We start from the raw sequence: 14,762 nt of genomic DNA, 5'->3' as shown, positions 1-14,762 counted from the left end.
CAATTCTCCAGGTCCTCGGTCTTGACTGTCCACATCCTATCACGAGTTTGTCTGAGGAAATAATGCTCATTTGACATGTGACTCAAAACATACTTGAGGTTAACACCATCCATCTTAACTCCGTAATATGAGGCGTGAAAAACCCATGACAATATTATGAATTATATACTTACACTAGTATTCTTGGAATGAGAAGTACTCTTCCACGCAAGCAATATGTGCTGCTAACGTCGGTCGACTGCTGTAGGGGGGCTATTGTCTGCATCAGTAACAGAGGAGAGAACGATGTTTTTCTCATGAGCAAATCTGCAAGCCAGGGTGTGTCAACCCCTTTCCAAAACAGGTAAATTATACTTTGTAGTATTCCCTAAACAAAAAACCCTGTTGTGAAAAATGACTAGGAAATGAAATCCACTTGGCCGCTTTGATGACATGAAGTTCAATAAGTCAATTCAATTCATTTATTGGGCAATCCATTTTACTCCAGAGTATTTCATCTATTATCCCCCGGTACCTGCGAACCTTTCAGTGCTCATAACGCAGTAGCATCAATGAGAGGATCTCTGTCTCTCTCTCTGTCTCTGTCTCTGTCTCTGTCTCTCTCTCTCTCTCTCTCTCTCTCTCTCTCTCTCTCTCTCTCTCTCTCTCTCTCTCTCTCTCTCTCTCTCTCTCTCTCTCTCTCTCTCTCTCTCTCTCTCTCTCTCTCTCTCTCTCTCTCTCTCTCTCCAGTTTGTGATGGTGGTGGGCCTGGACTGGATGCCAGGCAGGAAATTCATAATGTCTCTTCTGAGAAGCTCAGCAAATCGAGTCATGCAGAATGCAACGTGTTCATCTCCTGTCACCCAGTCCATGTGCCGCTGAAGAAACAGCCCAGTCCGTGTCATCTCCGTGGCTGGAACAGTATTGCAGTCATTCCTGACAGAGCTAGTCCTCTCAAGTGATATTTCATCTTAGCTCTTCCAAAAAAAAAGGCCACCGAGTTCACCTAAGTTCATCCTCCTCGGAGTAAGCTACGGAGATCCGCTCTCTGGCGGGGAGTGTGATGTCTGCAGTCATGGCTTAAACAGAAATATGGGCCGTTTTATCTTGTCTGTCGTTATCTCGGTGACTTGAACAATAACACATTCACTGAGAGCAGGATATGCAGCTTTTGCAAAGGAGTGGAGGAGTCCTTTGTGCTGAAAGGGGCCTCTGGGACGGGTGTAGCCTGACAGTGATAGGGCACAGCGCTCGCTCCTCTTTGCCCATTACGCTATAATTCACGTCAGATCCACTGGGCATGAGATGACCATGGGGCAGGATTTCAACAAACCTCTCGACCCACCCCGCCCCACACCACCCCATCCCAGCCCCAAGCAAGTACTGAGCCAACGTGCTGAGTAGGGCTGGGCGATAAAACGATCAGCAATATGTATCGCAATAGACATGTAACCGATATCAATAAAAAAAATAGGTTCGATAGAATATTCGATAATTAAAACGTTGTCCATAAATAAATAGGCTAAATATAGCTTGCATTGTAGCATGTGCAACTCTACCAGAGTAGGCTATAGAAGTAGGCCTTAGGGCTGGGCGATATGGACCAAAACTTATATCCCGATATTTCGGGGCTGATTGGCGATATCCGATATCGATACGATATTGATATTTCAAACAGAAAGAGCGAAGTGCTTCATATATTCACTCAACACAACAATTATGACAACACAGCCGGTTTTAATTATATTCATTTCAGACTGCTCTAACAGAGCTGTGCAAAAAGGTGTAAACAATAACATCTACCAATAGGCATACAGTTGCTCTGAGGGCTGTGCAAATAACAATATTCGGTCGACAATAAAGGTAACACAAAACGCTACCGTTAAAAGCCAATATAATAAACCAATTGGCATACAGATAGAGCTGTGCAAATAAGAAAAAAAGTAGGCTACACAGCACATTCCTGTTTGTAAATATTTAACTGCACAAGGAATAGGGCTGGGCGATATGGACCAAAACTGATATCACAATATATTTTGGAGCTGATTTGCGATATACGATAGATATCGATATTTTAAACAGAGAGAGCTAAGTGTTTCGTATTCACTCAACCAGCTTTAATTAGAATGATTTCAGACTGCTCTAACACAGCTGTGCAAAAAAGTGTAAACATTAACATAGGCCTACAATAGGCATAGGCTACAGTTGCTCTGATAAAGCTGTGCAAATAACAAAAGACCAAAAGTTGACCCTGACTGACAACGCAAGCCTACATTGTACTGCACAATGCAATATTTTGGGCACAAAAATATTAAAAAACCTACAGTTTTGTCACACAATGCAGTTTTTTTTACCCATAAGGGTTTGATAGGGCCTAGATGACAAGCAAATGTAGCCTATGTTGCTATCAACCACAAAAATAGTTTTAAACAATTAGGCTACTTAAACAACGTAACTGAGTCATCAAGAGTGTGATAGACGCTACCGTCGTTTTGTATGCGTTCATTTTTGCATGTTCCGGTTCGTAAGAAAAATCCCTATGCATGATTGAATGGGGTTTCAGGAATCATAAAAAATGATGACCCTAACTGCTCGCGAGTCCCCGCGTGCATATCCTCTTAATAAAATCAGCGACTAGGTTGTCTCCCTGAGGACTTTAGATCTGCTACTGTATATCGCTAAACGCAAGCATTCATCAGTGTATTTAAATTAGCTAGGCTATGTACCAAAAATTACATTTTACCGTGAGTCGAAGAGCTGTAAAGAGTGTTGTAACTTAAATCTGCATGTAGCCTACAAAACCGCTTGGAGCTCCAGTGGAATTTTGATTTCACAACGAGAATTCTCGTCTAGCCGTTGATGTGCCGACAGAATAGGCATCAGCATCCTCTGATCAAGGTAAACAAAATCTGACTCAGTGTCCGTCATGTTTGAAAGTTTGTAGTGTTGCGAGGGAGAACGTGCACACGCAGGGGCACAGTTGAGCAGAGCTGCGGCTATCTGAATGGTCTGAACACAGAAGACCAAATGGCTTTGATAAAATGGCCCATTATTTGACATAATACCGGTATTACGATATTGTCTCAACTACATATCGTTTTCAAAAATATATCGGTCGTAGTCGTAATACCGATATATCGCCCAGCCCTTGTAGGCCTACCTCAACACAGACTCTCAATGAGTCATTGCCCCGTGCACTCTCTCTCTCTCTCTCTCCCTTTCAACAGGCGCATCCCTCCTCATCATGCACATGTAATCCATTCACAATCGTGCAAGAAAACTATAATAGCTAAATTGCTATTAAATTCTATTAGCATCATTAGCATGCTACACGAATTTGTTCAAAACTGTTGCATTCAAATTGACTGCTAAATTCTAATAATCTCAATCGCGATGCAAATGGAAAAGTATTTTCCAAGACTCAAACGGGCCTGTCCCAAGGAGAAAAAGTATTCATTTGAAACTTAAACACACGTGGGGAAACTGAACAGTCTAACCAGTAGACTATGATAAACTAGCAAATTAAGCTAATTTGTTTACAGTATTTCCAGGTTTCAAGCAGTGCTGCTTTTCATTCAGACTTATGTGCACATTTATTTATTTGAGTATTTTTCATGATTATGTTGCTATTTCTTTTCCCTGTTTGCTTTGATTGATAACTGGTGTTTAAAATCAGAGGAAGGTTAAGTTTAAAATAGAAATGTTTAAATTGAATTTTTTCCCCCTTCTGGTCCTTACAGTATCTGAAATAGATTGTTTTTAAAAAATCAATAATTATCTATATCGACTGATATGAAACACTTATATCGTGATAGAGTTTTCAGCCATATCGCCCAGCCCTAGTACTGAGAGGCTGCTGGAAATTGCCCCGACGCTGCTCGGTTTTTGCTGATGAAGCCAACACACCCTTAACTGCGCGTCGTTCACTGGAGGATCTAATGGGTGAACAGAAATTAATAATTTGTTAATAAATGACGGAAGCTCCGTTAGCCACGCTTATAGATCGTCTTCTTCAGTGTGCAGCTGGCCAGCACTGCAGTAGAGAGACACTTGTTTCACATTTCACAAGGTTCCATCGCTGGCACAAGGTTATGCCACAGAAATTGGGGATTTTGTAAGGAAATCTCCATTCCTTTGTGCTAGTAAAACTCGCACAGAGCCCTCCAAATCCATTTATATCTCTTTATATCACTTTCTCCGGTTTAGTATGCTTCTCAGACCCATTGCTGCATATTTGAAATTCACAGACAAATTTAGTCAAAGTCATAAGCATGCAGTGAGGCCCATCTGGTATCATTGTGAAGTTGGGCTCAGTTAGTTAGCTACGACTATACGATTTCTCCAATAATGACATTTTCTGAAAGCCAAATAAACCAAACAAATTCAGATATATTTCCACATTGGGGAGATTACGCAAACCAATCTCTGAAATTTAATTAAGACTCAGCCTCACACCTCGTTGCAAATCTGCAAGGACAGAAAAGCTGCGTTGCTTAGGACGCATTGTTTTGGGCTTCTGAATGATCATCTGTGTTTCATTTAATGGGTGAAACGCTCGAGCTCCAACATCTACTCTACGCAATACACCCACTCACACACTCATCTGTGTAAGTGTGAGTGTGTGTGTTTGAGTGAGGGAAAGAGGGAGGGAGGGAGAAAGAGAGAGAGAGAGGGAGGGAGGGAGAGAGAAAGCAGAGGGACCACATCTGCCCACTGACTCAAACTCCAGCTTACTCTCTGGAGTCTCAGTCTCTCCTGTATCAACGCCCCCCCACCCCCTTCACACACACACACACACACACACACACACACACATATACACACACACACACACTGCAATGTTCTCATAGTGAGCGCTATATAAATCAGCAGCCTGGTCTGGCCTTAAAGAGAGAATGGACTGTGCAGGAAGAAGCAGCGGAGAGTCAACATCTTCCACTCTCTCCGCTCATACAATGACACTATTGTCCAGTATTTTTAACGCTGTCAGAGAGCACGCCTGGCAGAGCTACCAAGAGAATGTATCACTGGGGTCACCAGACATCTATAACCGCCATGCAAATAGAGAATAGCCATGTGCAGATCAATAAGCCATTAACTACATTTTCCGAACAGCACGGGCTGTCATCTGCGGGTTGCCTTTGATACCTAACACTCTGGGGGCGTTCGAGGCGGTGAATCAACGAACGTTTTTTGATGGAAGAGAGAGGAGCGCGGTGTGATTTCTCTCCCGACGTGGCGATCTGATCTTGCTCGGAGCTGTCAGCAAGGCTGTCACTTTCCGTCTGTCCAAACAAAAGGCTTTCACAGGGCTGCATGGGCAAGATGGCGTCAGCGCTGGGGCGACCTCAGGGGCGGCCCTGTTCTGCTTGTTTGCACAGAATTTCTGCCTACTGTGCCACCCTACTAGCCATCCATCGTGTGTATGTGTGTGTGTGTGTGTGTGTGTGTGTGTGTGTGTGTGTGTGTGTGTGTGTGTTTTTTAGGGGGGCAGTGAGATGACGGAATGGGTGCAGTGGTGGCTCTGCTTTTTTAGGTGGAGGGGAGTGGTGGGGGGTTGGATGTAGAGAGCTTTGCTCACCTGATCGTCGGAGCGGTAGGTCAGAAGCTGTTCCCCAGTCGTGTCCTCCAGAAAGCTTCCCTGGGGCGACAGCGCAAATTCAGGAAGGAAGTAGGCCGTTTGCGACTGGCTCGCTCCCGTCTGCAGCAGGAAACAAACAACAAAAAATAGAGGAATAGAGAAAATGACGAAAAGAACGAAATGACATCATCGAACGGCTGAGACATTTGCAGACATTTGACTTGTTTATGCTTAAATGGGTTCCTAAAGAAACTCAGGCAAAAACAAACACAAATAGCACATGATGGAATATATGACGATCATCTGCTTGGACATGCTAGTGATGAAGCCTGCAGAAACATAAGGTTTGAATCTGTGTTGATAAAACCGATGATAGGGAGTTTCAAAAGTGCATGCAAGAATGTGCACTCAAATGCACACGGGTGGGTGTGTGTGTGTGTGTGTGTGTGTGTGTGTGAATGGAGATCGTATAAGCAAAGCGTCTTGCAACTTCACATATGACACAGTCCATGTGTCCAGACTCCAACCCTTATTTGCATTAAATCACAACAAGCCTCTGTTGTGGTTCCCTGAAACGCACTCACTGCGCTGGAGAGGCGGCACATTGCATTGGACGTATATCTGGCTTTTGCACGCACAGTGCAGATGTGCTGAGTGCATTGCTCAGCTGCATGCGGTCCCTGTCCAAGAGCATAAAGTCAGTCCGCTGCAACAGCCCATAAATCATAGCATTAATCGCTCCAATATTCATTAGTAAAGCCAAAATTCTGGACCCAGCATGTGTCGTCAAAAGAGCCAGTAAAAATCATTTTACCAGCCCTGTGATTATTGCAGTGCGTGGCGCGCAGGGAGAAGGGCTAGTCTTCGATAATCCAAATAAATCTACTGAGGACAGTTGACAGTTTATTTCATCATGAGCCTACTGACTAGATTCCACTCAGGAGAACATTTTGAGCAGAAAACACAGGAATAAAACAAAAAGAACTTGACAATGCTTGGTTTCCAGAATGAAATTCCTTCTCACAGAGGAGAAATCAAGTTATGTCAAAGCGCACACTCCCCAAACAACAATAATCCTCGAACAATGACCGAGCTGTGCTAACGGTTACTCAGGAGGTGATTCACCAAGCCGGGCCCACGCAGCTCACGGCTATTAATAATTAATGGAAGTACTGAGGGAGGGAAATAGAGACGCACCAGCTCAAGGGAGTGAACTTCCTCCACTGCACTCAATACAATCAGGCATTTGTAATGAGCACCAAAAAATTCTGGCATCGACACTCACACAGACACAAAAAAGGCGACCTTCCCTTCCACTCACTCTCTCTCCCTTCCTCTCTCTCTCTCTCTCTTCCCCTCTCTCTCTCTTTCTCTCTCTCTACTCTCTTTCTGTCTGTAGCGTAGTGTGGTGTAGAAGACGTGCGACTGGTGTCTATGAATACATTTAGCACTGGCTGGCACAGGCTTTTAAAAGCACTTAGAGCTCAGAGGGCCAGTAGGCTGCCTGGCACATGCTTCCATTAGACCTCGGCTTGCTTTCATCAGTGACATTGTCCCCCCACTGACAGGCCTGAATTAACAGCCCCTGCTATCACTGGGGCCGCGGCCGCCTTCTGTTCCAGGTGCGGGTCGTGGCTCTGTGATAAAGTCGAGAGGATGCTATCTGGGGCCCTCTGTCCCTTGGAGTGTGGTGGGAGACTCCGGGCCGGGGCTTTAGAGACAGGGAGGGTGGGGAGGTGATGGGGTGGCCTACCAGCTGACAGGCCTGAGCCTCATGCCCTCCTTTCCTCCTCTTGGGAGAGCCAGACACGTTTTTCCCCCTGCAAACTTCCACCCAGACTCTTGCTCAGCCTAAACAAGCTCCATCTGATCCCACCCCACCCCCACCCCCGCCCCAGCGCTGGGATCCGCCCCTGACAAAGAGCCCACTCCCTAGTAGTATTTCGGGAAAGGAAATAAAAACAAGCAGGCCATTCGTCTCTCCGTTGATGACACCTGGAAGCTACGGCGGCATTCTTCACTCCTCTGACACCTATCTGACCAATGCAAGCCCTCCAGTCAGCACAGCAGCAGAGAGAGGGACTCCCCAGTAGCACTCATCAGGAATGGAAACCAGGAGGCCTGACATAACAACACCTCCTCCCTCCCAACCCATCTCACAATAAGCTCCATGTGTGTGTGTGTGTGTTTGTGTGTGAGGGGCGGGGGGCACACTGTCTGAATGATCAAAGTGGCCACTGCGGTAACGTCCCATCTGTGGTGAAGGGGGTTTGGACTGGTGTGCTCTGTGTGAAGTCTGGAGCCTCGTGGCCCAGAAAGGACTCTGTGTGTAAACTCGTTGGATAGCACAGCAGCGCCTGTGCTTGTCATTTCAGCTGAGAGGAGCGCAGAGCCAGGGACATTTACAGCACGCGCACAGGTGTGCACCACTCTGTACACGTACACAGTGTTTTCTATTAGCAATAGTGTTTCCAGAGCAGCGACTGAGCTAAATAAAAAAATACAAATCCGTGGCATGAAGTCTTGCAGTGGGGATAGGAGGTGAAAAGGTGCCATATGCCCAAAGCAAAAAAAAAAAAAAAAATGTCTCAATTCTTCGAGACAAAATCTGGCTCTTGGGACCAGTGTGCACAAGGGTCTGGCCAGGTCTGCCGTTTACATAATGCATGCCTTTACCTCTGTGGAGCAGTGGAGAGCCCAGCGATTTGTCAGCCTTGGCAGAGCGGGTCATTTGTCCGCCGGGAGAGCTTTTGTCCCACATCTGGGTCGAGCTCTCTGCTCGCATTCCCCCGCTGTGAAGTCAGCGACCGAGACGTTTTTCGCCGGCAGCCGTAACGGGCCCAGACCAGCCACAGAGAGCAGGATGGTCTGTCCGATCGCTAATTGAGTTTACGCACCTTCTCCAGGCGTCTGGGCAAACGTTGCCCCTTTCTGAGGGCGCGGAGAAGCTGCTGTTACTTGCCGCCACTGGAGGGACATTAAGTCATTTCAGTAAGGGGGTGCAAGGGGGGGGGGGGGGGGAAAGGATTACGCAAACAGATGACACGTTGGGCTTGCCATATCCCAGCGCAACCGAAGCGAGCAAGCCAAGTTATCACCAAGGCTCCAGGCCTTCAAGTTTCAATTAAGACTTCCCTCCTGAGTGGGGCTGATTTTGGGGCGAGCCCGTCAGCTGTTCTGCTTGGCTTGTTACGTGGCGCGGCACGGCGCGTCTAGCCGGGAGAGGCCAGGTGTCTGAGGCAGGAGGCCCTTCTTTGATCTTATTGTGTGAAAGCCTATTTTCTCCGAGCAGTCAGGCAGCATACATAACACATTTATTCACGATTTACTCCAACTCCAGCCAGACAGGGGAAATAGTGTATCTACCCCCAGCCAGTCCCCGACTAACCTTCTGCGCACGCACACACACTCTTTTCCCCAGCCCACCCTCTGTGTCCATGACTGGGCCATTCTCTCGAAAACAATATTTGGATTTAAAACAGCCCACCCCGCCTTAATTGAACTCCCCATGACTGAATGCATTTTAGAATTGGTGCATTAAAAAAAAAACAGAGACAAAAACAGAGAGAAAATGAAATGAAGGCAGCAGAGAGAAAGGGGAGATCAGGAATGGAGGAGTGCTCTGGACCGAGGGGGAGGTTTATCAGCGCGACACCTGTAGCAGCAGCACCCTCTCATACTCCCGGCACTAGCCCAGGGGCGACGCAATCAGCCTGGCCGTGTGTCTCACAGGCGCTGGAAACACTCTCACTTCCAAATAAACACAGCTCACTTCCTGAAACAATTAAGAGGCACTCAACAACATGAGCTGCTTGACAGGACATTTGAGGCTCTTACCACTGTAGGTGTATGTGTGTGGGAGAGAGGGAGAGTGAGAGAGAGAGAGAGAGAGAGAGAGAAAGAGAGTAAAGAGAGAAGAGTGAGCGAGAGAAAGTGCCACTGACAGCTTCAATCAGACCCGGTGTCATGCTGACAGATGTGTAATCTATAGACCGTCCACTCGAGGGCTGTAGGAGCCGAGGGCAGAGGTGCAATCCTACATCACACAGACACGGTGCACTCCCTAATCCTGCCCCTCGGCCTGTCAGGGGGCAGCTGGAGGTGACAACATTGACGCCTCGTTCACAGGAAAATGCGCCAAGCTCCACTTCCAGGAGTCTGTGGCAGCGGCGGCAGCCGTCAGATTGACCCTGTCGGTCAGAGAGAGCTGTCGGGACGCTACAGTGACAGCTAATCCGTTTGTCCTCTGGGCTGTGTGTGAAGTCGCCAGCAACGGCTTCCGCATTTCTCCTCTCCCCTAACCTGAGGGGGGGTTCTAGACTCGGAGCCCAGCGGGTAGAGTTGGATTTACGGCCTTACGTTTAATGGTCCTTTCATCCATAACTCAAAACATCAATACCACCCAAAGTAAAGGAGCAGGAGCAGGAGAGGAGAGGAGAGAAGGAGAGAGGGAGAGGAGAGGAGGAGAAGGAGGTGAAGGTAGAGAGAGATATATACGTCTCCTTAATATCGTATTATGCTTGGCAGGAGAGCCCTGAATCCTGTCCAGTATTCTGGACGACTGATCGGGAGCAGTGGATGGAGCAGTTATGAAGTACCCTCGTAAAAAAGAGACATGTCCACCATCTGTCCCTGCCGTGTGTATGTGTGGGAATATGCTTCTACATGTGAGTGTGTATATGACTGGGCCTGTGTATAGTATATGCCTGTGAGAGTGTGCTTGTTTGAGTTCATGTGTGTAAATGTGCGTTTTTGTAAGATACAATGCCTGTGTGCATGAGTACATGGGTTTGTCTGTATGTGTGTGTGTGTGTGTGTGTGTGTGTGTGTGTGTGTGTGTGTGTGTGTGTGCATGCAAGAAAGAGAGGCAGAGAGCAAGCAAGGCAAAGAAAGAGAGAGGGAGAGAGAGAAATAGAAAGAGAAAGAAAGAAAGAGAGAGAGAGTGAAAGAGGGATAGAGAGAGGGAGAGAGAGTGTGCTTCCTTCTTGGAATCACTGCATGGACAGTAATATTCTCCAGAGGAAGTGAAATCACAGCTCCCCACAGGGAAGTGCTCTCATCTCTTCCTCCTGTGAGAGAAATGGGATGTGTAACAGGGGATGTGAAAATTGCACTGAGCCACTTCTGACTCCGCCTGTAGAAATCTCTCTGATGCCGCGTGTTGCCCATGACTCACCATCGATAATAAAGTGGCCAAAACATTAGGCTACCCACAGCTAGGGCGGTGAGAAGCCTCGGCCAGAAAATTAATTTCTCCCACTGGCTCACCTCAGAAATAAACATTTGCTTATTTGAATAAAACACACCAAAAAAGCAAACCAAACTAATTAATCATGGCAATGGCTACAGAGCTCAGTGCACAGCGCTCTAACTAAAAAGCCTTGTTTTTTCTTTTTTTTTTCAAATGCTCATGATAAACAATGCTTTTACAGCATGTCCTGGAGGATGAGCCCATGTGTGTGATTATACAATGTTCATCAAGGTTAAGTCAAAAGCAGCAGACGCAGAACAAAAGTAGTGTGGTGGTGACCACAGCCCTCCTCCCCGGCCTGGTCTCCCAGCCCACACCCCGACGCTACAGGGCCTCCACAAGATGGAAATCATATCTGATGGCAATCAGAAGGCCCGGCTCCCGCTCCCCCACAAACTGCCAGGTTAGATAGGGGGGCTCCGGACAGCGCGCTGCCTCCAGGAGGCTGTAAACCGGCTACGAGTTACGACCCCCAACCACAGACTGCAAATCACGACTGCATCCCGCTGTGCGAACAGTGGCAGGCAGCGCCAGCAGCAGCATCTCACATCCAAATGCATTTGCATGCAACACGCGGGCCGGAGAGGGAAACATATTGCACAGAGGCAGCCATCTAATAACCAAATAACAAAAACAGGGATATAAAACTACTGCTGGATAAGAAAAACACATCTGTAAATCAAGTGAAATAAAGTTAGATAGAAAACAACACACAAGCTTCAGTCATTTCATGTTTTCTAAAGATTTAAGACTAAAGTATAATTTGTTATCTTTTATTTAAAAAAAGCATGGAATCCTACAGTATATGGTTGGCTTTAAAGTCTACCTTTGCCACGACTACCTACACAGCACCAATGTGCTCGGGGTCCATACAGCGTCTTTAAAAATGCATATCGCTGCTCGCTCTGAGGCCTTTTTGATAGGGAAATCAGAGAGAGCAGGGAGAGAGGCCGAGAAATGATTGCGTCCAGCTGATTGGCAGAACGCACCGTGCCGAAGAGGCTTCTCTGTTTACAGCAGTGGAGAGTGAATGGCCACACTGTAACTGTCTATGAAAGAGCCTTTCACTCAACCTCTGACCAGCTCCTTGGCCTCACCATGGGCCCTGAGCAAGATTGAGAGAGAGAGAGAGAGAGAGAGAAAGAGAGAGGGAGAGAGATACACCATATAGTGAAAAAGAGAGGGAGAGAGAAAGAAAGAGAGAGGAAGAGAGATACATCATATAGTGAGAGAGAGAGAGTGAAAGATTCCAAGCGATAGAGCAAGGGGATAGAAGGTAAACGTTTGTGAAGAAAGGTAGATAAGTGATCTTTTAACCTCTGGCTGAAGCGGCGAGCTGACTTTGGAGCCGAGCCAGAGCAAGTGAACCTTTAAGGGCACGAGGTGCAGAACTGCACCCTCACCACCATATAAAGCCAAAGCAATACCGACCAAATTAGGTTACGACGCAGTCAACCACGGCCAATATTTTCTCACTAAACAATAACACACCCCCCCACAACAAAAGCTCACACATCTTCTCAACTCAGATTCCGTGATGTAGACACTGCAGCTGTGGATAAGGTAAAGATGCCGCGAGATTATCGGCCTATCTCATCCGACTGCCTCGTACGCGGACGAGATCACAATGGCATAACAAAATCACACTAAGCAAACAGATGAGTAGCGCAGGCAAGTCAAGTCTCACTCCTGGTTCACTCACGGTCACACTGAGTGTACGCGTGAGCAAGGATGTGTGTGCAGCTCGATGTCTTTTTTGTGCTACTAATGACTAATAGACTCTTGTCAGCTCTGTTTGATTTGAAGCAGGCAAAGCAGGAGAGTGAGAGCGAGCTTCACAGCCTGGCTTCGAGCATCTTCGAGCAGGCTCTCTCTGTGTGCGTGTGTGTGTGTGTGTGTGTGTGTGTGTGTGTGTGTGTGTGTGTGTGTGTGTGTGTGTGTGTGTGTGTGTGTGTGTGTGTGCTCGTGTGCATGCATGAGTGTGTGCAGTACAAGAGCCTAGAGCTTGATGTGAGCCATGTGTGCTTCTCTTATACGTACGTCTTTGTTATTTTCTTGGTCTCTCGAGCCTTTGTTTTCTGAAGAAACATATTGATATGTTACAAATGATTCACGGCTTTATCTGTAAAATTGCAGCTGTGGTGTTGGGTGCTCCAATAGAAGAGAGAGATGCAGAGCATCGGACCTGTCTTTGCCTTCTGCAAATATTGTGGCTTAAATTAATCGCTAAAGGAAAGTGAGGAATGAAACTTAATAAAAGGCACACGTGAAACTCAAAAAGAGCAGGATCTGAATTGCACAGTTAATGACATTCCACCACTAATGAACCCACAACTGAATAATAAACATATGTCAAACTGTGGATAAATAATGACAAGGCACAAAGCCCTTTCACATGTGTAGTCAAAAAATCATTATTTCAACACATTCTTCTCCTGGTTAAATTCCCATTTGGTCCATTGGTCTAACACTTGCTAAAATCATGGCAATGGCTGGGATTGGGAGTATACTTCCAGAGGACTGAGGAGCTGCTATCACTGACAAAAATCAACTTTTGGGGAAGTCCACTGAAAGTGAGCCACATTCTGGCTCACGCTCCCATACGAGTGCATTTTGCATGATGAAATCAAAGCCCTGCCATACAACGAGCCCTCTAACTGTAGAGGGAGTTCCACAGCATATAGCCACCCTGATATAAACCCGAGATAATGTCCATCTCCGAGGAGTCGAGTTTCGGCCTTTGTGGTGTTTCTGTGGACCACAAATAATCTCAATCAGCGGCGCTCCTTTCATGTCCTGTGCCTGGGCTGTGGAGAGGCCGACCAACGGAGTCTCATGCTGAGGCTGGCACTATAATCACGCAACGTCTGAATAAGCACACCATTAATGGAGTTCCACATTGGATTCCTCAGCCTCTCACCTATACAGAACACTTGCGTCGCACAGCTTTGGTGTTTACCAGGGGTGTTTCACTACGCTAATAGGCTAATTCTGGTTTACCAGTGCGGCCCCATCCAAGCTGTGTGGAGCGGCCAGCACACCCATTGCCTCTCCTTCCTGTTAGCCCTGCCCAGAGGACATGCCTCGAGCGAGGCACTTCCTCCTGCCCCGTGCTCTATTTTAAGTGACAGCTGTTCAAACACGCCGAGGCTGTGCCACCGTTTCTCCCCCTTGCTCAAACAACAGCCAGGCCCACACTTTCATCCAGCTCCCAGACACCTCCACGAAGATCTTCACACCATGCCGAACATTACAGCCCTGGTAGGTTGTACACACACACACACACACACACACACACACACAGACACACACACACTCGGCCTGACCCCAAGGGTTGCTGACATGCAGGCGCGGTGTTTGTGCCAGTGTTGACAAAAGAGAAGGGAGGCTTTCTTGGCCTGCTTAATACGCACTGAGTGACCTGATTCCCTGTGCTACTGAGACAAGGTGTTGATCACTGTGCAGCTCACACAAGAATTCCCCCTAATTACTTGTAAAACTCTTCCACAGAGAGATGGCAACTTTGTGTTTCTTAGCTTCAATTATTATTCTGACCAAAGGGAACCTTGAAGACAGGGAGTTGACTGAAAATCTTTGCACTAGTGAGACATTGGGGGGGGTGGGGGGTGGGGTTGCTAAATAACCACAATGCAATACAGGATGGGGCAGACCACAAAAGTCACCATGATCTCCAGGCAAGAAATCTGTCTGGGATTCTCTAACACTAAGGAACCCCTTGAGGAACCCCTTGAGAAACTGCAAATAATAAAAGCAAATCAGACAGAGGGGCTAATCCAACATCTGCTTGTCATAATCCATGCAACAAGCCAAGCGTGACCTGCCACTTCAGACCTTATCTGCCCTGACTCTGCCTCGCAATATGTCCTTATTTTCCATGACATTTCCCTTTGAGTTTGTCCATAAAAGGGTAGAGACAAATCTCCTCCTGGG

General features: G+C 46.9%; 1 protein-coding gene across 2 annotated transcripts in view; it reads right to left on the bottom strand.

Moving 5' to 3' along the window:
- Positions 1-14,762, bottom strand: part of adamtsl3 (ADAMTS-like 3) — a 106,324-nt gene that overhangs the window by 88,574 nt on the left and 2,988 nt on the right. For both annotated transcript variants that reach the window (XM_048262925.1, XM_048262926.1), the window contains exon 3: positions 5,561-5,680. In XM_048262925.1, the coding sequence (XP_048118882.1) occupies positions 5,561-5,680 (120 nt within the window). The remainder of the gene's footprint in view (positions 1-5,560; positions 5,681-14,762) is intronic.

The sequence above is a fragment of the Alosa alosa genome, chromosome 14 (genome assembly GCF_017589495.1).
Source record: "Alosa alosa isolate M-15738 ecotype Scorff River chromosome 14, AALO_Geno_1.1, whole genome shotgun sequence".
In the NCBI taxonomy this organism is placed as follows: Eukaryota; Metazoa; Chordata; class Actinopteri; order Clupeiformes; family Clupeidae; genus Alosa; species Alosa alosa.
The sequence above is the reverse complement of the archived record's forward strand: the minus strand, read 5'-3'. Positions and strand labels throughout refer to the sequence as shown.